Here is a 25,894-nt window from a genome sequence, read left to right as displayed (position 1 = left end):
ATCAAGTGGTGCCTATAAAGCCTCATGTGAAGCCCCTACTTCATTAAGTGAGAAACAAGACTTCAATGAAGAATTGAGCTTAATGGTGAAGAACTTCAACAAGTTCTACAAGAGTAGGAGCAAAGATAGAAGCTTCAAGTCAAGGTCCTACAATGACAAAAGATCTTCTAGTCGAGAGCGAAACTGCTACAATTGTGGAAGATCCGGACACTATTCCAATGAGTGTACGGCTCCCTACAAGAGAAGAGAAGATTCTCCAAAAAGAAGAAGCAAAGGATCACCACCAAGAGAGAGAAGGAGTAGAGATGATCGTTATGAACGAAGATACTCACGGAGAAGCAAGGATTCAGAAAGGAAGGAAAAATCATCAAGGAGCTACACAAGACGAAGACATCAAGCTCATGTTGGTGAATGGGTATCCGGCTCCGACTCCGACAGCCACTCCGAGAGAAGTTATCACTCCGACTCCGAAGATACTCAAGATGAAGGTGTTGCCGGTCTAGCACTTGTGTCAACCAACTCCTACGACATATTTGACTCACCAAATGAAGGAATTGGAAGATGCTTCATGGCCAAAGGTCCTAAGGTAACACACCCCGAGTATGTTGATTTCAATAGTGATGAAAATGACTTGTTAGGAGATGATTTGCTTGTTGATAACTCTAGTGATGAATACTATGATAAAATGTCAATTAAACATGCTAATCAAGATAAGACGAATGACAATGATAAGGAGAAGATTGAGGCCCTAACTAAAGAACTAAACACTCTTAAGTTAGCTCATGAAACCATCTTCGAAGATCATCGAGAACTTTTAAGAGCTCATGAGAAATTACACTTTGAAAAGCTCAATCTCGAGCAAGAGCATGAGTTCTTAAAAGCAATCAATGATGATCTCCGCAAGAAAAGTTCTTCTTACATTGCCAAGCGCTTACTCTTATCCACTTACATGCCTCAAGTCAAGTCTAGTAACAAGAACAAGAAAGATTCTTCCTCTAGTAGTAACAATGATCATGCTAAATCCAATATTGTTACTTCTAGTAGGTCTCTTGATTCCACTAATGATTCTCTTAGCCAAGTTACACTTGAGCAAGAAAATAGTTTATTGAAGGGAATTATAGAGAAAGGAGTGTAAAAAAGCCTTGCCGGGAGTAAGCAATTCGAGGAAATTGTGCGCAAGCAAGGAATGCACCGGAAGAATCAAGGTATTGGTTTTGAACGAAAGTTCAATGCCAATGGAGTTGAGTGGGAAGAAGATCAATACCCCAAGACAAAGTTTGTCCCTCAACAAGTGAAGTATACTTCTTTCAAGGGGACACAAGCTCAAGATGATCTTCCACCACAAGACTACAAGCAAAAAGGCAAGGACAAGCTTCAAGAGGAAATTGATGCATTTGAAGAAGCTCCAAAGACCTTAGTCAAGTGGATTCCCAAGACTACTTGAAGTTCCACTTCATCAAGTACGACTACAACTCCAAGGATTCCCATCAAGATGGTGTGGATCCAAAAGAAGAAGAACTAGAGAGTTCTTGAGGGTGACTCCGCCAACATACTTCACTCTTATCATTTTGGCAAGAACAAGTGCAATCAACTTCCACATCTTGCACTAGTTCAAGGAGTCACAAACCCTCTTGTTGGTAAGACAAGGTACAAGGTAATAAAAGTTTTCATGGACATCGTCTTTGTGTGCATCACTCTATGTTTATGGATATCCTTGTTTGTTCCTTGTGGGACTAACCCATGTAGGTATTGAAAGTGCAATTCACTCAAATGGATAGCTCCAAGAGATCTACATCAACATTGAGCATCCACATCTTCAACATCTACATGAAGTCATCATCGACAAAACCCAAGGTTAGTTCATCCCTCTTAGGGGGGATATCACATCTAGGGGGAGCTTTACTCTAAGACTTGAGCTAAAGCAACTCTAAAGATGTGAACAAAACAATGCTTTATGTAAAAGTGGTAACCCCACTTGAGCTTAAACGATGAGTATGACCTATGATCAAGTGCTCTCACTTGACTCCTAAGTCAATATACTCATATATAGATGACCTTGTCATCGCAAATTGCTTGATAGATGCTAGAATTGGTTGTGCATGCCTTGCCACATATTTCATTTGCCATCTTATTGTGTGAGCATGCTGGTTGCATATTTTACTCATTCGAGGACATCCACTTGTTATTTTGATTGTTTGGTTTTATCTTCTTTTGCCAAGTGGATGGACAAGAATGCCTAAGAACCTCCTCTAGCTATCTATGCTTTTCTCGTCTCAAACTCTATTCATGCTGCATCACAAAATTTGATCAAGTCAGATTCGAACCACTCTGTGTGAGGAGCGCTCGGAGTCCCCGATTCGTCATAAACTTAAACTTCCAAAACCTCTTTATGATTCTCGGTCTGACCGATACTCCACTTTCGGTCCTACCGAGATCATTAAGTTGATCTAGGTTTTCGATCTCGGTGTAACTGATTTGAACATTTCGGTCACACCGAGTTTTAGTAACTACTTGCAGTTATGAATCTTGGTGCCACCGAGTTGTTCCACTCGGTCACACCGACAGGGTCGGGCTATATATAGTCACGGGCAAAATTTTGGAAATTTCTCCGAACCCCTCGCCCGCGCGATAGCCTGCTCTGCCCTCGTGGTCTCCGGATCGTCTTCTCGCCGCCAGCCGCCTCCAGTCGCTGGTCTCCGTCGCCGTCAACGGGAATTCTGCCCTGCCGTTGCCGCCGTAGCAAGTCTCCGCTGAACTAGGGTATGGACTTGATCACAGTGCTATTCCCCGTCCAATTCCTAGCACATTGTGTTCTTCATGATTCTTGCCACAATTGAAACACTCCTATCCAGTCAATGCGCCCGTAGATTAGCTTTGATTCGAAAATTTTAGGGTTAGGTTTCCGCCGAAACCATCTCGGACCCACCGAGTTGAAAAACTCGGTCCCACCGATTTGGCTTATGCCATTGCACAAGTGAGACTCGGTCAGACCGAGAATTACTTATCGGTGTGACCGATTTTTGAACTCAGTGAAACCCTAGCAGTCTCGGTGCCACCGAACTGTGACTCGGTCCTACCGAGTTCACTAGTTTAGGTTCCAAAACTGCTTCAGTATCATCGAGTTTGAAAATCGGTAGATCCGAGATGATTTCAGTGGGAAACTAAAACTAAGTTTTTGGATCATTCTTTTGCAAAAATCTCTGCATTTTGTGATGCTCATCCACTCTATCTCTTCTATAAACTATTCACAGGGTCAGCAGTCAGTTTGCAGCATGTCTGATCAAAGTGATAGCCAAAATATGTCAGAGCAGCAGGTGCACATGAGTGAGGGCACTAGTCCCTCAAGTTCTTCTGATGAAGGCAGCAGGAGCACTCCTAGCAATTTTCCAAAGGCTGCCACGAGACAGAGGAAGAAGAGAACTTCAGACTCTGAAGATGAGGACTATGTGGCAGAGGAAGAGGCCACTTCCAAGAGAATTGAGCCAGCTCAAGGCACTAAGCCAGGCCTGAAAATCAAAAGGCCAGCAGGCAGGCAGCCAATGTCAAAGGCCAGAATGTCAAATGAGAAGCCCATAGAGCCAGTTGCAGCTAAGGGCAAGAAAAGAAAGGAAAGGGTGAAGAAGACTGTGGCTAGAGTGCTTGGCAAAGCTTCCATCATGGAAGAGGAAGAGGAAGAAGAGGTAGCTGCACCAGCACCCAAGGCACCCAAGCTGATGGGTGATGCTATCAAATCAGGGGCTAGTGCATCTAAGCCCAAGGCTGCATCAAAGGTCAAGACAGCGCCTAAGAGAAATACAAGGAGCATCCCAGCTGCTGAAAAGAACAAGGCCCCAGTGCCTGAAGCTGCAGAAGAAGAGGAAGAGAATGTCCTGAGAAAGCTAAAGCCCAAGATCCCAGACCACAACGATGCTCATCCTGTGGCTGAGGATATGAAGCTCAGGAGAGATTCAGGGCTGAGGAAGTGGAGAGAAGCAGACCCGTATGCTTCAAGGAGAAGGACAGCCATGGACTACAGGTTTCACACCAAGGAGCAGCAGGATTTTTATGAGACAGTGCTGCTAGATAAGAAGCCCATTGTCTGTGATATGCGATGGGTTGATTGGCAATACATTAAGGACAATAAGGAGCACTATCCTGGAGTGCAAGATAGCTTCATAGCTTGTGGAGTAGCTGACTTTGTTGGGCAGAAGCTCACAAAGTGGAACGAGGAGCTTATCATGCAGTTCTACTCCACGGCACACTTTTATCCAGATGGGAGGATCACATGGATGTCTGAGGGTACAAGGTACCAATCCACAGTTGCTGAGTGGGCACAGATCATTAATGCCCAGAGGAGCAAGATGATGACTTGGATATCTATGCCAAGAAGAAGATGGACCACAACTCAATGTCAAATATGTACAAGGAGATCCCAAATGAATCACTTGATACCTTCAAGTTTGGCTCAGTACATTACCTTCTGTCAGGGCTCCCGACTATCAATTGGATCTTGAGGCACACCTTATTTCCCAAGTCAGGTGATCACAAGATGATCAGAGGCCATGCTATCAACTTGCTACATGTATTTGATGTACCTCAGAAGTTCAAGGTGATGAGCCTCATAGTGGAAACTATCAAGAGGACTGCAGCAGATCAGAAGAGGAGCTGCGGATATGCCCCTCAAATTCAGGAGCTCATCAACTCCAAGATGGGCACGGGCATATATTTATTAGACAAGGAACATTTGCCCATCCGTCCAGATTTTGAGGACAATCAAGTTGTCATGACTGAGAACGAGCCATCATCTACCCAAGCATACACAAAGAAGGAGAAGGCGAGGAAGGAGAAAGCTGCCAAGATGCCTACTCAAGAGGAGGCATCTGAGTATTTCTTGAAGACTAAACAAGAGCAGCTTGGTTACTTGATTGCATCCACGCTGAGGATTGAGCAAAGTCTGGCCACCCTCACTCAGAATCAGCAGAGCCTAGAGAGAATCATGGAACAGAAGTTCTATGACTTGGATATCAAAGTAACGGAAGTTCAGTCTGCAGTGGAGCAGCTCCAGGAGGACATGCAGGAGAGGAGAGGCAGGACTACCACTCATGCCTTTGCCAGAGTGCCAAGAGGTCCGAGGTCGTCTGCCGTGCCAGTTGCTGACACCAGAGCCACCACTTCAGCACCAGCTACAGCCTCAGTTCCACCAGCTCCAGCATCTACTTCAGCTCCAACTCCAGTGTCTACTTCAGCATCTACCGAAGTCTTCGTCCTTGGAGTGATCCGGACTCCACCACCACCAGAAGATCAAGCCTGAGCGTCGATCTAGCACTATGCATTTTCTAGGAACTTTTTGGTAACTTGTTGCCAAAGGGGGAGAAGATGTATAGATCATAGGCTTCGAGAGAGAGAGTGTTGCTTTTCTCTCTTGCTTTATTTGGTGGTTTTTCAAACTTGTTTGCTTTTGAGTGCTTGAGATACTATGCTTGTGAGACATTGATGATCATGTGTTTGATCATAAGCTACACTTAATGCTTGCTTATTGCTATTATACTATCTATCTTGTGTGATCATTCACTATTCTTGGTGATGAGTGCATGTATTTCATTCTTATCATTTTAAGCACTCCACCAAGATGTATGTGACATGGAAGAGTAACCCATGACTCTAACTCTTTGTGCATTTGCAGTCCAAAGCAAATTTTAAATATGCACAAATTTAGGGGGAGCTCTTACTTATCACATACTTCTCAAAGCGACGATATATTTCTTGCTTATTATCATTTGTCGAAGCTTTGATCTATATGTTGTCATCAATTGCCAAAAAGGGGGAGATTGAAAGTGCAACTGTCCCTAGGTGGTTTTGGTAATTCATAACAACATATAGCTCATTGAGCTAATGCTATTCCAAGATGATTATTTCAGGAAAGCTCAATGATTGGCATGGCATGGATGTGAAAGTGGAACCCTCAAAATGCTAAGGACAAAGGATTGGCTCAAGCTCAAAAGCTCAAGACTCTTCATTTTATATTTTAGTGATCCAAGATCACATTGAGTCTTTAGGAAAAGCCAATACTATCAAGGAGGGATGAGGTGTTGCTTAATGAGCCTCTTGCTTCATGTGCTTAGTGATATGCTCCAAAACCCTCAACTACTTTCCCATATCCACATATGACCTAAATCCTAAGCCAAACTCGGTCCTACCGATTCTTCCTATCCGGCGCCACCGAGTTTTCATTTGTCATAAGCCACTGCCAAACCCTAGCAATTCGGTCCTACCGATAGGGATCTCGGTCTCACCGAGATGGGATTGCAAACTCTCTGTTTCCCTTTCATAACTTTTCGGTCTCACCGAAAGAGCGAATCGGTCCCACCGAGATTGCAATATAAACTCAGTGTTTCCCCTTTATAACTTTTCGGTCTCACCGAGTTACACTCGGTCTCGCCGAAAGAGCAAATTGGTCCCACCGAGTTTGCCTGACCAACTCTCTGGTTAGCTAATTACCAAATTCGGTCTCACCGAGTTTGTGTAATCGGTCTCATCGAGATTACGTTATGCCCAAACCCTAACCATATCGGTCCTACCGAGTTGCATGCCAGTCCCACCGAAAATCTCTAACGGTCACTAGGTTTACATTTTCGGTCCGACCAAGTTTATTGATTCGGTCCCACCGAGATTGGAAAACTGTGTAATGATTGGATTTTATGTGGAGGCTATATATACCCCTCCACCTTCTTCTCATTCGATGTGAGAGCCATCAGAACACACACACCATTCCAACTCATATGTTCTGAGAGAGAACCACCTACTCATGTGTTGAGACCAAGATATTCCATTCCTACCATATGAATCTTGATCTCTAGCCTTCCCAAGTTGCTTTCCACTCAAATCTTCTTTCCACCAAATCCAAATCCTATGAGAGAGAGTTGAGTGTTGGGGAGACTATCATTTGAAGCACAAGAGCAAGGAGTTCATTACCTACACACCATTTGTTACTTCTTGGAGAGTGGTGTCTCCTAGATTGGCTAGGTGTCACTTGTGAGCCTCCGACAAGATTGTGGAGTTGAACCAAGGAGTTTGTAAGGGCAAGGAGATCGCCTACTTCGTGAAGATCTACCGCTAGTGAGGCAAGTCCTGTGTGGGCGATGGCCATGGTGGGATAGACAAGGTTGCTTCTTCGTGGACCCTTTGTGGGTGGTTGCTTCTTCGTGGACCCTTCGTGGGTGGAGCCCTGTGTGGACTCGCGCAACCTTTACCCTTGGGTGGAGCCCTGTGTGGACTCGCGCAACCGTTACCCTTCGTGGGTTGAAGTCTCCATCAACGTGGATGTAGGATAGCACCACCTATCCGAACCACAGGAAAAACATCTGTGTCTCCAATAGCGTTTGAATTCTCCAAACCCTTCCCTTTACATTCTTGCAAGTTGCATGCTTTACTTTCCGCTGCCTATATACTCTTTGCATGCTTGCTTGAATTATGTGATGATTGCTTGACTTGTCCTAAATTAGCTAAAATCTGCCAAGAACTAAAATTGGGAAAAGGTTAAGTTTTTATTTGGTCAAGTAGTCTAATCACCCCCCCCCTCTAGACATACTTTCGATCCTACAGCAGTTTGAGCCATTGCAACTTCACTTCTAAGTGCATTTAGAATGTCTATTGTGACCTTTTTACATGCATGGATTCCATGGTTTCCTGTCTTCTTTAGCAAGTGAGCAGAAACCCTAGAGTTGCTACTCAAAGCTTCATGTCCACAATAGTTGCATTTCCATTTAGTGTTGCCCCCTGCAAGTGATTTCTCTATGATTTGAACATGGCTCCACAATGGTGCCCTTAAATTTGTAGGTACAGCAACAGCAGGAGGTTCAGTAGGAGGAGCCATCTGAATGAGATGAGAAAATGAGATCCAGAGGAGAAAAAGAGGGGAGATCTTGTCTTGGCAGGAGAAAAGGAGGGGAGATGTGTGCATACCTACTGCGTGGCAGGAGGCGTTGGTGAGGAGGGAAGCTCGTCGTCGGCTAGCCGCCGCTGCCGCCGGCCCTGGGTGAGCAGCTGCTACGTATGCAGCCACTAGCCGCTGCCTGGTGTGAGGTCAGGAGGGAGGGAGGAAAGAAAACTGGGAGGGAAAGGATGGGGGCGCATTGGGGTACTAGGATTCTCTGTCTGCCTCTTATCTGGGCTAAGTGGGCTGTTATATGGGCTGGGTTGTATCCAAAACGAATCAAGAAAGTATCCTTCAAGTATCCGAATTATTTTATTTCGTTTATTCACGGATACTCCCTGGATACGTATCGGGGGCGTATCGGGAGCGTATCGGTATCAGATACGGTATCCGATACCGATTCGCTAGTCGCCTGATGTATCGGTGCATTCGAGCCTATGACGACAAGTAAAATGGACGAAAGGGAAATTAATGAAAAAGATATATCAGTGATACATTTCTCGTTTACCCGAACTGTTCAAGAAATGGTTGTGAAGCATGCCCACAATCATTTCTATGGCATTTATCACCAGGGTGGTGCGGAGTTATTTCAAGTTTGAGAACTTCAAGACATACTGTCTCAGATCATCCTCAATTTATTCCGTAGGAAAAGAATGAGTCTCAAGATAAAGTTGTTTCTTGGCTTGGGTTTCGTCCCAACCTAATTATCTCATTTCAAATATTTATTTCCAGTCAGTTTTGGCTTTGTGTGATTGTTCATGTTTGCTGCAATATTGTTATTATCTGTGTTATGTTAATGATGATGAAGAATGACTGTCTAGCTTTGTAGAAAATCGGTTCAAAAGTCAAGATGGAAAGAAGATGATGCCTGATGGTGGGAGGATATGCATTTGACTGTTATGTAGGCTCACTCGAAGATCTTATTTTTGGTGCTGAGCCTGAGGCCATAAAAATTATTTATGGTAATGTTCGAGAGGCTAATCAAGATAGTTTGGTGACTTGATGTAGGATCTTCCTTTGTAGAACCTTGAAGGTCCATCGACTCGAGGTAGGAGCTCTGACTTGAAGTTGTCAAGAAAGGCCTACAAGAGTAGCATGATGAAATTGAAGCTCTGAAAATTCCCCTAGTAGAGTTGCATCAACATCTTGAATCTATCAAGATTGCCCCTGTAGACTAGCATGAAGAAATTGATGTTGGCAAAAATGTCAAGGAAGAGAAAATTTGACTTTTCAAAAGATGCTAAATGATATTGATGGAATGCTTAAGTTCATCGACAGGGTGTCGCCGCCAACATCCCATGGTTGCATCTTAACAACCCCCCCCCCCCCCCCCCCATCATACTAGTGCATTGTTTGATGGTCATGAAACTGTGTTACGTGTCTTATTTGATTATGTGACTCTGTCCCATGGTTGGTTATTGCAATGTGTCACACATTTTCTTTGACAATTGTCAAGTTTGCGATTTAATCACAGATGTGAGAGCTAAATTTGCATTCAAATACAAAATTTGCACAAATTCATATTAAATTCTCAAAAAAGACGAATATTATTCGAATATGACTGTCAATTGCAATATAAAACAAATTGATCGCATTTAGGAACTGTAATGATTATGCATGTCATCGCCAGCTTATGGACCCACATGTAAGAATCGACATCACCCATGTCTGGACCCACTTGGCAGCAGCCACGTTAGCATCTCACTCGGCCCATATGTCAGAATTATTGACTAGTCAAATGCCATCATCGTAACTGTTGGTGATGATCACTGTCATAGAAAAAAATCATTTCTTGACCCACATGTAAGTAGCCACATTAGCATGTACTAGGCCCATATGCGAGTACCTTTGGACGTCGGTAAAAAAACAGCCAGATCCACATTGAAGCAGCCACATCAGCATACGTTGGGCCTAATTGGCAGAATCATTGACCGATCGAACTAATGAACCGATTAATAGTGATGGATTATTGTCACAAAATTAAAACAATCTTAGGTGACAAATCAGCCAATCAAAGGTGACAGTCAAGTGGAATCGTCAAGATTTAAGTTTTCACGACGACACTTCAGTAACGATGGGGTGACAGCTAAAACCCGTCACAAAGAACATTTTCGGTGACGAAAATCAGTTTTACACGACACAAGTGAAGCTTGGCTCTCTGTTTTTTAGTGAAGGCTCACCACGCTGCTCTTGAACGTGTCGTATGAACAGGACGCATGTGAAAGTGTGTTGCACGCCACTGTCGATGGTGAAGGCGATCATCCCACGACCATGGATCTTCACCACAGAGCCGTCGCCGAGATGGCCAGTGTCGATGATGGATTTGCCGAGCTCGGTGAAGACACTCTGGTCTCCTGACATGTGGTTTGAGGCTCCGTTTCCAGGAACCAGATGGTACCCGCATGTGGTTTGAGGCTCCGTTGTCAGTGAACCTCGTTAACAAATTTCTGTATCGTGCCTATACCTGGCTATACCTCGGGCCGGGTCGGGCTTCGGGCCGGGCCTAGCCAAGCCCGACGCAAAAAACCCAGGCCCGGGCCCGGCCCGGCCCGGCCATCGGGCCTGTTTTCTGAGCCCGAGCCCGGCCCGAACACGTAAAAGCCCGCCCGGCCAGGCCCGAACACGTAAAAGCCATCAGGCTCAAAATCTAGGCTCGAGCCCGGCCCGGGAGCAGCGTCGGGTCGGGCCGGGCTTCCCATGGCCAGATATAATCGTGCCTCTCTTGTGATTGCTTGGTACTCAGTAAATCAAGTAGGGCTTCAAATTATTCTAATAGTGACATTATTAGTGGGCCACGAAAAACAAGAGCGCCCTACCCTAACATCGTTTCACATCTAGCAAATGACCTATATATTCATAAGATATCAGTGGCATCTGATTGCAAAGTGGCGGTTGAAGCTATTCGGAGGGGATCATCGCCTTTATATGGTGCCATTGTTCGAGAGATCAACCAAACTTCTCGTAGTTTTTCCTCTTGTTTAATTTTACATGAGTTTAGAACCTTAAATGTCGAGGCCCACAAACTAGCAAAGCATGCTTTGAGTCTAGGGACAGGTTGTCATGTTTGATTTGGTATCCCTAGAGATCTCTTTTCGTCCCTGTAAATTGTGTGACGGTTCAATAAAGCTTTGTGAGTTTGCCTTAAAAAAATCTATTCCAAGTCCATAGGTTCCCCTTCATCACCCAGCGTAGGCAGATCGTTGCTGGGATTGATCGCATGCAGCTTCTTCCGAAAGGATCCCTGTAACACCGGCCCGGGTCGCTTTGCGTTGCCCTTTGAATCTGCACAAACCAAAGAAAGCCCCATGTATGAGTTTGGAAAAGACAAGTCTAAAAAATCAAACAATCAACACTCAGCCTGCAATCTCAAAAAAAAAACACTCAGCCTGCTAGTGCGACAAAGACTTATAATTAATTTTTTAAAACCAGGGTAAAAGATTTGACTCATCAATTGATTAAGAAGAAAATAATTGTTCGGTTAATTTTTGGAAAACCGAGCGAAAACCGATAGACTTAGAGGGTGCTTGGATCCAAGGGACTTATTTTAGTCTGACTAAAAATAGTTTCTTTAAGAGGCTAAAGTTCTAAGCACTCCTGATTAAAGAGAGACTAAAACTAGTCTTGAGACTAAATTTTTTTAGTCAGGGGTACCCCTACTAAAATGTGGATTAGTTCTTTCTCTCCTCATTTAACGTCTCTTCTTTAACACATACGAGTTCTGGATTGAAGGGTTTGGAGGATAATAAATGCTCATTAACCTGATTTGTCTCTTTAGTATTTGGATCCAAACATGGATGAGGTTAGCAAGTTTTAGTCCCACTACTTTTAGTCATGAGACTAAAACCTATCCAAATACCCTCTTATAATTATAAACAATCAACACTCAGCCTGCTAGTGCGACATAGTTGAAAAATGTGCATCCTATCAGAGAGTGGCGAAAAGGTAGAGGCATACCTCGAGCGAGAAAGTTAGAGATGGTAGTGTGCGTATACGCGAAGTCCATGCAAGCTTCTCTCTGTGTGGTGTATTTTGCGGCACGCTCCAGCTTCTTGTTCTTCATGTTAACAGCGATCACCTGTGACGCACTGTCATCCATGCTGGTCTTGGTCATCAGGTAGAGAACATCATCATCATGGGAGCTGAGCGTGGGGTTAGCAGCAAACAGGGACGGCTCCATGGGGTTGTCCATATCACGGGAATTCAGTTCTCTGTCCAAGTTGAAACCCGAATCACCAGGCGCCATGCTCCATGTGACGGCCGTCCAACCATTCGGGGTGCGTGAGCCCGGGTTGGCATGGAGCTGAAGGTCGACGAACTTGATCCGACCGTTCACCACGGCGATGTCCCGGAAGAAGGACGAGAAGCCATGGAGACGGAGGTCGTTGTCCGGCTGCATTGGCTCCGGCAGCGGTACGTAGCGGAGCGGCCTGGGGCCGGGCCCTGCAGGAGAGGGGACATACACGTCACAAAGGATCATGCCATGCCACAGGTCGACCGAGCCCATGGCGCCTCCCACGGTGATGACCCTGTCGCAGAGATGCTCGGGAGGAGCGTCCTGCGGCCGCAGAAAGGCAGCCGGTGTGCCGGTCCAAGCCTCGGCGACGGAGTCGTAGATGTAGAGAACGTACTGATTAGTACTACCATAGTAGCAAAGCGTTGCGATCTTGTACGCATCATATTCATAGTCGTCGCCGACGGTGTGGGATTTGGGACGACCGGCAAGGGCAGGGGCGGGGTTGTGAGTGGGCGTTGTGAAAGGGAGATGCTTGCTGCCGCTATTGGACCGGTAGCGCAGGATGCCAATGTCTGATAAGAAAATAGGCAGTTTTCTGATTAAATTAATCAATGAATAAACCATAAGCATGACATTGACAGTATTGATAACACACTGGTTACGATTTAAGAGAGCATGTACTATGCATATAGTAAAAACATCTACGCATATCGCTAGTACTGCTACAACAGAAAGAAACATGAGAGGGATAAACGATGTATACCCTCCAATCGGCCATGCGGCGGCGGTAGCGGCAGCAGTAGCCGCGGCATCCTCGGCGGCCTTCTTGTCGGCCTCGGCCTTCTCAGCGGCGGCACGGTCGGCGTCGGTCGACATGGTGATGACGAAGGTGATGTGGACGTAGATGAACAGAAGCGAGCAGTCGCGTAGTCGCTACCCAAAAACCTAATCGCCCCTCTCCCGTACAGGATCCGGAGAAGCGGGGTTTCGGAGGCCTGCTCTCCCGTCAACTGTGTACGCGGTGAACGGGACGGAGTCGCCGGCGGCAGCAGCAACAGAGGAATGACGCGGGCGTGGAGGCGGATATGCGTTCTGTATCGTGGCGGCTAGGTTGGCAGCGCCCCACATATATATGTGCGGCTGTGCCTGGAGAGACGTGGGCTGAACCCACGTCCAAGTCAGTAGCCCACGATCCGACGTCTCAGATCGTGGCCCCACCTGTCAAAGACTCTCCGTTCCTGACCGGCAAAAAGAAGCGCATAGAAGTGAGCTCGGCTCGGCTCAATTCCGCAACCCACGGCGCGGCGCGTCGTGATGAGGCATGGCATGGCGAGCGGAGGAGAAGGAGTGCGCGAGGGCCTCATTTCTTCTCAAACTCCAATGACACGAGGAAGAGAATCCCTTATAAACCGCTCCAACTCTCCTTTCACTTTCGGGATGAGACTAAACTTCCCACCACCTTGTCATGCCACCTATATGGGCCCTTAGAGATCAAATCTGAAATTGTAATATGAGTTCTAGGCCCATCTTATATTTCAACAATTTCGTTATGGACCCAATTGGCATTCAGATTCATACTGCTCCGGAAACACCTCGTTGGGAGGGTGCGGAAGCAGCGTGAGAAGAGGGCCCTCGTCGCCATGGATTGGCCCGCGGTAGATGAAATAGACGCAGTTCCGCGCGTTGTGGAAGGTCCAATTGTGTATCAGGCCGATGACAGCAAGGCTACCCTCCGCCGCGAAGATGGTAGGCTCGCACCGGAACTGGCTGGGGTCCCCGCTGGCGTAGGACATGCAGAAGTATGAAACATGTGGTGGCCGGGAGAGGCAGAAGGTAACCTGCATCATGCCCTGCTTGACGCCGCCGCCCCTGACCTTCCTGGCGATGGGGCAGCGCGCGGTGGTGTGGTTGCACTCGTCGATCATGTAGGTGGCGTTGTCGACAAGGCCTTCGCGCCGGTCCCATGAATCGTACTCGCCTTCCCTGTCGACGCCTTTTTCCGGCGGAGGACGCAAGGACTCATCGTGATAGGACTTGCCGAACAAGGATTGAGGAAGACCTTCGTCTGACATCTCATCGATCGAGGGGATCCAAGACTATTAACTGCTAGTACGTACTACTCCTATCCGTCAGATGCTCAAATTTCGGACAAAAACCACACACAACTCAAATTTTTTTCATGATTTTTACCTCAAATTTTTTCTATGTTTAATACACACCATTGGAAGTCAGATGCTCAAATTTGAAACTATTCTGTGTTTAATAAATATAATTTTTTCAGGAATCATATTTTTTGAAAAAAAATACACGCATAGCTCATCAAGCTCTAATGGTTATTTCTTCTAGCCTTTTCAAGGTCATGCTTATATTCGAAGTATATCGAATAGACAACACCCCCACGCTTCCGTAGACCACAAGATCTAGGGCCATATCAGCCCGACTTTTTTTATACATCAAACTCCTGCACCGAAACACAAGGGAGATTACGTTAGTGACCCACGGATGGGTTAAATGGTCAAAAAAATTGCAAAAAGAAATTTATGCATGTATGAATCACGAGTGTACATTTCTGTCCTCTAGGAATAACCAGTATGACTGTATGAGTTGTGTGTCTGTTTGTCGCTAGGAAGAATAAGGAAGCGGGGAGAGAGAAGAAGCAGCTGCGGATTGGGGTAGAGCCATGTTGTGCCATGTGGTGGGACTGGGGCGGCTCGAGGCCATCAACAAGTGGTCAAGTGCATGCTTTGTTTGGACGATCTGATCTCGGCCTGGGAAGCTGAATCCTCATGCAGCTGAAGTCTACAAAGCTGACGTATGTATGACGACGCCTTTTCTTGTCCCAGCCCGTTTCCCTCGCAGGCACGCCCGCACTGTCCTTCTCCTTGGTAAAAAAACAATAACGGGCCTCTTTTGCTTGTTTTTTTTGTTGTTGTTTGTTTCGGTTGTTGGAGCGCGGCAGCCCGTTTCCCTTGCAGGCCCGCACTGTCCTAATCTTTTGTTTTGATTGCCATTGTTGGGCCTGTTTGAAAACAAAGTGTTTTTACTTTACAAAAAAAGCAAAAGAAAGACAAAAGAAGCCTGGGCCCCGATGTACAGGAGCAAAAAAGGCGCGTTGCTTTTTGTTCCTCCCTGTTCTTCCCCTGATCGCACATGCCCCCGGCCCCCAATCCCAAACCCTCACCCCCCGACCCACCCACTCCTCCTTCCTCCTCCAACCCCAGCCGCCAGGGAACAAAGCTTTCCCCTCCAAAATAGCAATGTGAGCAGATGAAAGGGACTGATTTGCTCAAAGAAGGCAAGCAGAAACAAGGAGGAGAAAGAGAAGAGAAGCTATACATGGATGCAGGAAGAGATCAGACGGCACAAAGCACTCACCAGGGTATGCACCTCTCTCCCCCCTCCAGATCTAGGTTTCTTCTTTCTGTTCTTGAACTATCTTGAACTTTGATTCTTCAGTGTTACTGTTATGAAAAATCACAAAAGGAAACACAAAAAAAGAAATTACCTGATAAAAAGACATGGAGCTTTCTCTGTAGGTGCTGCATCCTTCATATACCTGACAAAAAAAAGTATTGACCTTGATTGCAGCAATTTTTGATGCTTATGGAGCTTCTCTGTTTGGTTCTCAGGTTAGTGCCTGCAAAAAAAGCAATGAAAATTTAATGAAACTTCTGAATCTTGCTTGCACAATTCTCGTTATTTACTCCTAAAAAACATACTGATGAAAAATATATAACAACACTTATCATTACGACAAACGCATATTCCACATAGTTTTGAAAACACACATAAATAATAAAACATCGTAAAACGAGGAGGGAGGTTTACTTAGTTCTTGTCAAGCGCATAAACAAAAGACGGGTAGCAATGTTTTGCATCAGCATACTACATAACTAGGAACATATCTCCTCGAAAAGAAAATGAAACTTAAAGCTTGCTGACGACAACGGTAACGTTCATGCAAGACTTGCTGCTGGCCTTGAAGAACATGAAGATGCAGTCATTGGTCTCCAGGGGAGTCTTTGAAAGGAAACGCCTCCATTGCTTTTTGTTGAAGGCTATACCTCCATCAGTAGACGTGTTGTATTCAACGCGAGTCTTTGCCTCCCCACTACTTAGACGAACCCCAGCCAGCCCTTCTTTAGGGATGTTCAAGCTTGTAGCAACCCTCTCTGGCACTTTCTGTATTTCAGAACAAAAAACAAAAAACAAAAAACATGAAAACAAAACAAGCTTGAAGCAACGCAAGAAAAACTGCATGCATTTAAAAAAACAAAAAATGCATATAAACAAAATAAAAGCAAACACATAAAGCAATTTTTAAAAAGAGAAAAAGAAACAACAAAAACATACCATTTGTCCAACTTGAGTGTCGGTTGTAGTAAGACAGTGTACAAAAGACACTCCTAAAAACTTGGACTTGAAGCTGAGCACAAGTTCATTGAGAATGTCCTGCTGTGCATCATTCAGAGTTAGACCCCTTGTATACTCGATCTTTATGTTGTCACCGTCTTCATCCACATCTGACATGTCTCCATCTATCATCTCTTCTTCAGCATCACCGTCTGAAGTGCTTTCTTCAACTGTGTCCGAGTCAACATTGTGAACAACAACATATGCCTGCCGGGGACGCTTGTCCATGTCAAAAATAACGACAACACCCTTCCAAAGTGAAAAGTCAGGAGTAAATTTCTTCCAGCCACTCCCTTTGATCCTGGTCCTGTGTGCCCCCTTCACAATGTCAACAGAGTACTTGCGTCCATAGGCTTCAAAACGCAGGTAGTCCCCAGTAACGCCATTGACGTGGACTCTTGCATTGCATGGGACAATCTACAAAAAAAGGAAAAATATAATTACAAAAACTGTACATAACATAAAAAAACATGACTGAATACAAAGAGTGCAACCATCCATTGCAAAAATACACAAGCATTCTGATCGTAACTTGTACAATCAGGGTAGAAAACATACAAAAATGCAGCACCACTAGGAAACAAACTAAAAAGTACATTAAGGCACGAACTACTAACTTATTATCTCTCCGCCCCCCCAAAAAAGAAACTGATTATTTTGGAGATAATCGATCATTAAAATACTATGATACTGTAGAACTAGTAATAATGAAATCAACCAAACTATTCTGAAGAAGAAACAAACGATGATCTGACAGTGTAAACCAATGAACTGAATATAGTACAACTCATACTAGAAACTCTTCCCTTGGCATCGCCGACAATGACATTTTAAAAAAGAGATAAAAAATGATGGAACAAATTGACATATTTTTATTAAACAAAAAGCGGATATCAAACAAAAAAGAAAAGAAAATGCACCTGCAAAAAAAACTTCAGCCCGATTACCGCTTTAGACAGGAACTCATCACGAATGTCGATCTTGAAGTTGTTTTCAGCACCGCCATGGCAAAGGTTCTCACATAGCTCACAAGACAAAACCTGAGAAGAAGAAAAAAACAGTATTCTTTTAGTCAAACAAATTTGTAAAATCTCTATAATTTCACTTGATATTCGCACTTATTAATGCAACATAAAGCTTGTTCATGAGAAAAATTCAGACATTCCCTCTTGCTCTAGGCATCACCGAACTAAGCTATCAAAAAACACAGGCAAGTCCAACAAAAAAAGAGTCAAAAAATAAAAGTAATACGAATTTATGTTTAGCATAAACTATTTTACCGAGTCAAAGAATGTATCAACGCAGAGGAATCAACTAACAAAAAATGTGCCGAACTTCGATTTCACAAAAACATTCTCGCATAACTAAAACAGTAAAAGAGTTACTGCTTCTAAAGTCCTACAATCCTTCTAGCATCAATTGGGAACCATCCAATATATCAAAGTCAGAAAAACAGTTGTTCAGACTCAGACAAACCATCAGCAAAAATTCAAGTTCAGAAAATGCAGAAGCTTCAAACTTCAGGATGTAAAACAGTTTCAGGGAAGTCCTAGGAAAAAAAGTTGTCATCACTCAACTAACAAAGAGGACACTCAACAAGCACCATGCTCGTCCAGAAACAATACCAAGGGTCCAACGCGAAAGGCACATCTAGCCAAGAAAGTTTATCAGGAATCAACCAACAAAAGGAGGAGCTGTGATTTGGTTCAGAAAATGAAAAAAGATCTATTCAAACAACAACCATGTTAATATGGGATGCATGAATGCTTGGGGGATTTGATCGTCATATTATTAGCTAGAGAACCATCTGTATCATAAGGTTCCAGGAAAAGCTGAAACACCCATGAAAAAGCACCCTAAAATGCACAAGCAAGTGCTCCAGGAAAGGGTTAAATTACAAGCTATCAACTGGAGACAGAACGCAAGCAAGCTGCAACTAGTCAAATATATCAATTCTACACAGCAAACATAAAAAGTAAAAAGACTAATGAAAATAAACTAAAGAGAAGCCATAATCATACATGTGCACCCAAAATTATAGCACAACTCATAAGACAGAAATACAACCTTGGTTGAGAGACACCTCAATAACATAGAAGTCAAGGAATGTATATAGCAAATCAACTAACAAAGGTAGACACGGCAGGAGCTCGTTCAGAAAACACATGGAAATGATGCGCATTCAGAACAAGCAAATACCGGCAACCAACAAATCAGAATGGAAGGCAGCTACTGAAAATGAAGCAGAACCAGAGCAGGCAATTAAGACAAAAAATGGAAGACTTGATGCACACATAAGAGGATTTCATCACAAAAACAAAAAAGTCATGACATTAGTGCCTAGGGACCAAACTGTATCATAGATAAGCAGAAAAGAGGCTATAGTCTGGGTGCTATCTGCTACATACATTTCCACAAAAATAGGGGATCTAAAAAAAGTTGAGCATATGATACCATTCAAAAATTACAGGAGGCTTCTAAAATCTAATCTGATTACTAATCAACAACACCTGTATGTAGATGCACAAGTACATACATGGCAGAATCTGTACCTAGGGGTACAATCAAAAAACATTTAATTTCGCTCTAAAAAATATGAGCATTCCACTCTCTAAAACATTCATCCTAACGTATGTCGCTCGCATAAAACACCACCCCATCCCCCTAGGTTAATGATCAAATACCTCAAAACAAACAAAAACAGAAGAACAAACCCTAGAATGCAAAAAATGAATCTGAAAAAAGGACCAAGAAAGGAGTCGAACACTCACTCCACCGTCCTCCCCTGCCATCTCTCTCGCCAGAAGCCCACCGAGTAGTTCCACGCTTAGATTGAAATCAGATGTGAAGGGGAACATCCGATGTGAAGGGGAACAGAGGCGAGGAGAGTGAGGCGAGGAGAGGGCCAACAGCAGCACGATTGGACCTTTAGTAGCAGGGTTAGACCGTTCGCATTCTAAAAAGCATGGCCCAAAAACAAACAAACAAAAAAGCGGAGGCCCAGCCCGCAAACAAAACAACTCGCTTCACCCTCGTGTCGCTTATGGCCCGACAAACAGAAGAACTCGCCTCCCAGCCCAAAACATGAATCACGACGCGGGCGCAATCGGACGGGCAGAAAAGTGAATGAGACCAATTTATTTCTCAGTTGAATGAGATTTAGCAACGCCGATTTAGTTATCGGGGGGGGGGGGGAGCTGCCATGGAGTTTTGCTTCTGTAGTTATTCCTCCTCCGCTCCTGGTCCCTCCAGGAATCGGTCCGTCTCCAATTATGATTTGTGTACCAGTCTATCTGATTCCAGTACAACTCCACCACAGCTCCCCTCGATAACTAAATCGGCGTTGCTAAAACTCATTCAGCTGAGAAATAAATTGGTCTCATTCACTTTTCTGCCCGTTCGATCGCGCCCGCGTCGCGATTCGTGTTTCGGGCTGGGAGGCGAGTTGTTTTGTTTGTCGGGCCGTAAGCGACACGAGGGTGAAGCGAGTTGTTTTTTTTGTGGGCTGGGCCTCCGCTTTTTTGTTTGTTTGTTTCTGGGCCGTGCTTTTTAGAATGCGAACGGTCTAACCCTGCTATTAAAGGTCCAACCGTGCTGCTGTTGTCCCTCTCCTCGCCTCACTCTCCTCACCTCTGATCCCCTTCACATCGGCTGTTCCCCTTCACATCTGATTTCAATCTAAGCGTGGAACTACTCGGTGGGCTTCTGGCGAGAGAGATGGCAGGGGAGGACGGTGGAGTGAGTGTTTGACTCCTTTCTTGGTCCTTTTTTCAGATTCATTTTTTGCATTCTAGGGTTTGTTCTTCTGTTTTTGTTTGTTTTGAGGTAGTTGATCATTAACCTAGGGGGATGGGGTGGCGTTTTATGCGAGTGACATACGTTAGGATGAATGTTTTAGAGAGTGGAATGCTCATATTTTTTTAGAGCGAAATTAAATGTTTTTTGATTGTACCCCTAGGTACAGATTCTGCCATGTATGTACTTGTGCATCTACATACAGGTCCTGATTAGTAATCAGATTAGATTTTAGAAGCCTCCTGTAATTTTTGAATGGTATCATATGCTCAACTTTTTTTAGATCCCCTATTTTTGTGGAAATGTATGTAGCAGATAGCACCCAGACTGCAGCCTCTTTTCTGCTTATCTATGATACAGTTTGGTCCCTAGGCACTAATGTCATGACTTTTTTGTTTTTGTGATGAAATCCTCTTATGTGTGCATCAAGTCTTCCATTTTTTTGTTAATTGCCTGCTCTGGTTCTGCTTCATTATCAGTAGCTGCCTTCCACTCTGATTTGTTGGTTGCCGGTATTTGCTTGTTTTTAATGCGCATCATTTCCATGTGTTTTCTGAACGAGCACCTGCCGTGTCTACCTTAGTTAGTTGATTTGCTATATACATTCCTTGACTTCTATGTTATTGAAGTGTCTCTCAACCAGGGGTGTATTTCTGTCTTATGAGTTGTGCTATAATTTTGGGTGCACATGTATGATTATGGCTTCTCTTTAGTTTATTTTCACCAGTCTTTTTTACTTTTTATGTTTGCTGTGTAGAATTGATATATTTGACTAGTTGCAGCTTGCTTGCGTTCTGTCTCCAGTTGATAGCTTGTAATTTAACCCTTTCCTGGAGCACTTGCTTGTGCATTTTAGGGTGCTTTTTCATGGGTGTTTCAGCTTTTCCTGGAACCTTATGATACAGATGGTTCTCTAGCTAATAATATGACGATCAAATCCCCCAAGCATTCATGCCTCCCATATTAACATGGCTGTTGTTTGAATAGATCTTTTTTCATTTTCTGAACCAAATCACAGCTCCTCCTTTTGTTGGTTGATTCCTGATAAACTTTCTTGGCTAGATGTGCCTTTCGTGTTGGACCCTTGGTATTGTTTCTGGACGAGCATGGTGCTTGTTGAGTGTCCTCTTTGTTAGTTGAGTGATGACAACTTTTTTCCCTAGGACTTCCTTGAAACTGTTTTACATCCTGAAGTTTGAAGCTTCTGCATTTTCTGAACTTGAATTTTTGCTGATGGCTTGTCTGAGTCTGAACAACTGTTGTTCTGACTTTGATATATTGGATGGTTCCCAATTGATGCTAGAAGGATCGTAGGACTTTAGAAGCAGTAACTCTTTTACTGTTTTAGTTATGCAAGAATGTTTTTGTGAAATCGAAGTTCGGCACATTTTTTGTTAGTTGATTCCTTTGAGTTGATACATTCTTTGACTCGGTAAAATAGTTTATGCTAAACATAACTTCGTATTACTTTTATTTTTGTGACTCTTTTTTTGTTGGACTTGCCTGTGTTTTTTGATAGCTTAGTTCGGTGATGCCTAGAGCAAGAGGGAATGTCTGAATTTTTCTCATGAACAAGCTTTATGTTGCATTAATAAGTGCAAATATCAAGTGAAATTATAGAGATTTTCCAAATTTGTTTGACTAAAAGAATACTGTTTTTTTCTTCTTCTCGGGTTTTGTCTTGTGAGCTATGTGGGAACTTTTGCCATGGCGGTGCTGACAACAACTTCAAGATCGACATTCGTGATGAGTTCCTGTCTAAAGCGGTAATCGGGCTGAAGTTTTTTTTTTGCATGTGCATTTTTTTTCTTTTTTGTTTGATATCCGCTTTTTGTTTAATAAAAATAGGTCAATTTGTTTCATCATTTTTTATCTATTTTTTAAAATGTCATTGTCGGCGATGCCAAGGGAAGAGTTTCTAGTATGAGTTGTACTATATTCAGTTCATTGGTTTACACTGTCAGATCATCGTTTGTTTCTTCTTCAGAATAGTTTGGTTGATTTCATTATTACTCGTTCTACAGTATCATAGTATTTTAATGATCGATTATCTCCAAAATAATCAGTTTCTTTTTTTTGGGGGGGGGGGAGATAATGAGTTAGTAGTTCGCGCCTTAATGTACTTTTTAGTTTGTTTCCTAGTGGTGCTGCATTTTTGTATGTTTTCTACCCTGATTGTACAAGTTACGGTCAGAATGCTTGTGTATTTTTGCGATGGATGGTTGCACTCTTTGTATTTAGTCATGTTTTTTTTATGTTATGTACAGCTTTTGTAATTATATTTTTCCTTTTTTTGTAGATTGTCCCATGCAATGCAAGAGTCCACGTCAATGGCGTTACCGGGGACTACATGCTTTTTGAAGCCTATGGACGCAAGTACTCTGTTGACATTGTGAAGGGGGCACACAGGACCAGGATCAAAGGGAGTGGCTGGAAGAAATTTACTTCTGACTTTTCACTTCGGAAGGGTGCTGTCGTTATTTTTGACATGGACAAGCGTCCCCGACAGGCATATGCTGTTGTTCACATTGTTGACTCGGACACAGTTGAAGGAAGCACTTCAGACGGTGATGCTAAAGAAGAGATGATAGATGGAGACATGTCAGATGTGGATGAAGACGGTGACAACATAAAGATCGAGTATACAAGGGGTCTAACTCTGAATGATGCATAGTAGGACTTTCTCAATGAACTTGTGCTCAGCTTCAAGTCCAAGTTTTTAGGAGTGTCTTTTGTACACTGTCTTACTACAACCGACACTCAAGTTGGACAAATGGTATGTTTTTGTTGTTTCTTTTTCTCTTTTTAAAATTTGTTTTATGTGTTTGCTTTTATTGTGTTTATATGCATTTTTTGTTTTTTTCTTAAATGCATGCAGTTTTTCTTGCGTTGCTTCAAGCTTGTTTTGGTTTCATGTTTTTTGTTTTTTGTTTTTTGTTCTGAAATACAGAAAGTGCCAGAGAGGGTTGCTACAAGCTTGAACATCCCTAAAGAAGGGCTGGCTGGGGTTCGTCTAAGCAGTGGGGAGGCAAAGACTCGCGTTGAATACAACACGTCTACTGATGGACGTATAGCCTTCAACAAAAAACAATGGAGGCGTTTCCTTTCAAAGACTCCCTTGGAGACCAATGACTGCATCTTCATGTTCTTCAAGGCCAGTAGCAAGTCTTGCATGAACGTTACCGTTGTTGTCAGCAAGCTTTAAGTTTCACTTTCTTTTCGAGGAGATATGTTCCTAGTTATGTAGTATGCTGATGCAAAACATTGCTACCCGTCTTTTGTTTATGCGCTTGACAAGAACTAAGTAAACCCCCCTCCTCGTTTTACGATGTTTTACTATTTATGTGTGTTTTCAAAACTATGTGGAATATGCATTTGTCGTAATGATAAGTGTTGTTATATATTTTTCATCAGTATGTTTTTTAGGAGTAAATAACGAGAATTGTGCAAGCAAGATTCATAAGTTCATTAAATTTTCATTGCTTTTTTTTGCAGGCACTAACCTGAGAACCAAACAGAGAAGCTCCATAAGCATCAAAAATTGCTGCAATCAAGGTCAATACTTTTTTTGTCAGGTATATGAAGGATGCAACACCTACAGAGAAAGCTCCATGTCTTTTTATCAGCAAATTTCTTTTTTTGTGTTTCCTTTTGTGATTTTTCATAACAGTAACACTGAAGAATCAAAGTTCAAGATAGTTCAAGAACAGAAAGAAGAAACCTAGATCTGGAGGGGGGAGAGAGGTGCATACCCTGGTGAGTGCTTTGTGCCGTCTGATCTCTTCCTGCATCCATGTATAGCTTCTCTTCTCTTTCTCCTCCTTGTTTCTGCTTGCCTTCTTTGAGCAAATCAGTCCCTTTCATCTGCTCACATTGCTATTTTGGAGGGGAAAGCTTTGTTCCCTGGCGGCTGGGGTTGGAGGAGGAAGGAGGAGGAGTGGTGGGTCGGGGGTGAGGGTTTGGGATTGGGGGCCGGGGGCATGTGCGATCAGGGGAAGAACAGAGAGGAACAAAAAGCAACGCGCCATTTTTGCTCCTGTACATCGGGGCCCAGGCTTATTTTATCTTTCTTTTGCTTTTTTTGTAAAGTAAAAACACTCTTTTTTTCAAACAGGCCCAACAATGGCAATCAAAACAAAAGATTAGGACAGTGCGGGCCTGCAAGGGAAACGGGCTGGGACAAGAAAAGGCAAAAAAATTGACAAGCAAAAGAGGCCCGTTATTGTTTTTTTACCAAGGAGAAGGACAGTGCGGGTGGGCCTGCGAGGGAAACGGGCTGGGACAAGAAAAGGCAGCGTCATACATACTCATATGAATGAGACCATTTTATATCTCATTCGAATGAGTTCCAGGCGCTCCCATAAATAAATACTAGACAGTAGTCTTGGACCCTCTCGATGAGATGTCAGGCGATGGTCTTCTTCAATCTTTGTTCGGCAAGTTCTATCACGAGTTCACGATGAATCACTGTGTCCTCTGCCAAAAAAAAGAGGCGATGGGCAAGGGGAGGATGATTCCTGGGACCGACGCGAAGCCCTCGTCGACAACGCCGCGTACATGATCGACGAGCGCAACCACACCACCGCGCGCTGCCGAGATGTGACTGGGTTATCACTGTGGGAGGCGGCGAGGCGCCATGGGCTGGGTCGACCTTTGGCATGGCATGATCCTTTGTGACGTGCATGTCCCCTCTCCTGCTGAGGAGGAGGAATTCCCTGGCCCCAGGCTGCTCCGCTACATACCGCTGCCGGAGCCTGTTAGACTATATATACATAGTCTTGTATAGGCGTTGTATTGTACCTCTTGGTACATCTATATAATGAGATAGCCACACCCCGTTTTAGGGTGTCGAGCCAGTTTCCCAAACCCTATGTTTTACATGGTATCAGTTTAGGTTACGATGTCTTCCGCTGCACCACCTCCCGCCGCGGCCGCGCCGATCTCGACCGCCGCCGCCGCGCCGGCCCTCGCCCCGATGTCGCCCTTCATGGCCTCCCGCCCCCTCGCGATGACGTACGGTGCCGTGCCGCCGCCGCCCACTTCCCCGCAGGCTTCGGGGTCTCCGGACGCTCCAATCGTCCCGACCGAGCCCGCGGCGCTGCTGGCTGCTGGCGGCCCTCCTCCGCCGAGTCCGCACCCGTGGTGCAGTGCTGCCGCGCCATCCTATGGTGTGCCCCCGCCGCCGTCATCCTTCTGGCCGGGGTCGGCCTATGCTGCGCCGCCGCCGCAACCCTACACGGCGGTGCCGCATCCGCCGCCACTGCACCACTACTACCAGGCGCCGCCGCCGTCCTATGGGGGCGCGGCCTCCTCGCTGTACGGTGCCCCTGCAGCGCCCGGCCAAGGTGCTTCGGCTGCTGCGGGTGCTGGCCCCTACGCCGCGCCGGGCACCTACGGTCCTCCTACAGCACCCGGGCATGGCGCTTTGGCTGCCGCCTCTGCCGGGTCCTACTCCTCCCTTGGCGCCTATGCGATGGTCCCTCGTCCAGAGACGGCCCTGTCCATGGATCCCTATGCCCCACTGGCGCAGGCGTACACTG

At 44.5% G+C, this 25,894-nt stretch overlaps 1 protein-coding gene and 1 long non-coding RNA gene across 2 annotated transcripts; one reads left to right on the top strand and one right to left on the bottom strand.

Moving 5' to 3' along the window:
- Positions 1–15,873: 15,873 nt before the first annotated feature.
- LOC123184687 (uncharacterized) lies at positions 15,874–19,442 on the bottom strand. Its single transcript, XM_044596768.1, has 4 exons — positions 19,331–19,442; positions 17,480–17,599; positions 16,500–16,976; positions 15,874–16,328 (listed from the first exon to the last, which is right to left on the bottom strand). Exons 1-4 carry the CDS (start codon positions 19,415–19,417, stop codon positions 16,074–16,076), a joined length of 939 nt encoding a protein of 312 aa, XP_044452703.1. The 5' UTR covers positions 19,418–19,442; the 3' UTR covers positions 15,874–16,073.
- Positions 19,443–20,179: 737 nt separating this feature from the next.
- LOC123184686 (uncharacterized) lies at positions 20,180–24,094 on the top strand. The gene is made up of 3 exons (XR_006493054.1): positions 20,180–20,297; positions 22,654–23,130; positions 23,305–24,094. It is a non-coding gene; the product is annotated as an uncharacterized lncRNA (long non-coding RNA).
- Positions 24,095–25,894: the final 1,800 nt, after the last annotated feature.

The sequence above is a fragment of the Triticum aestivum genome, chromosome 2A (genome assembly GCF_018294505.1).
Source record: "Triticum aestivum cultivar Chinese Spring chromosome 2A, IWGSC CS RefSeq v2.1, whole genome shotgun sequence".
Taxonomy (NCBI): domain Eukaryota; kingdom Viridiplantae; phylum Streptophyta; class Magnoliopsida; order Poales; family Poaceae; genus Triticum; species Triticum aestivum.
Note: the sequence above shows the minus strand (reverse complement) of the source record. Positions and strands in the feature narration are given on the sequence as shown.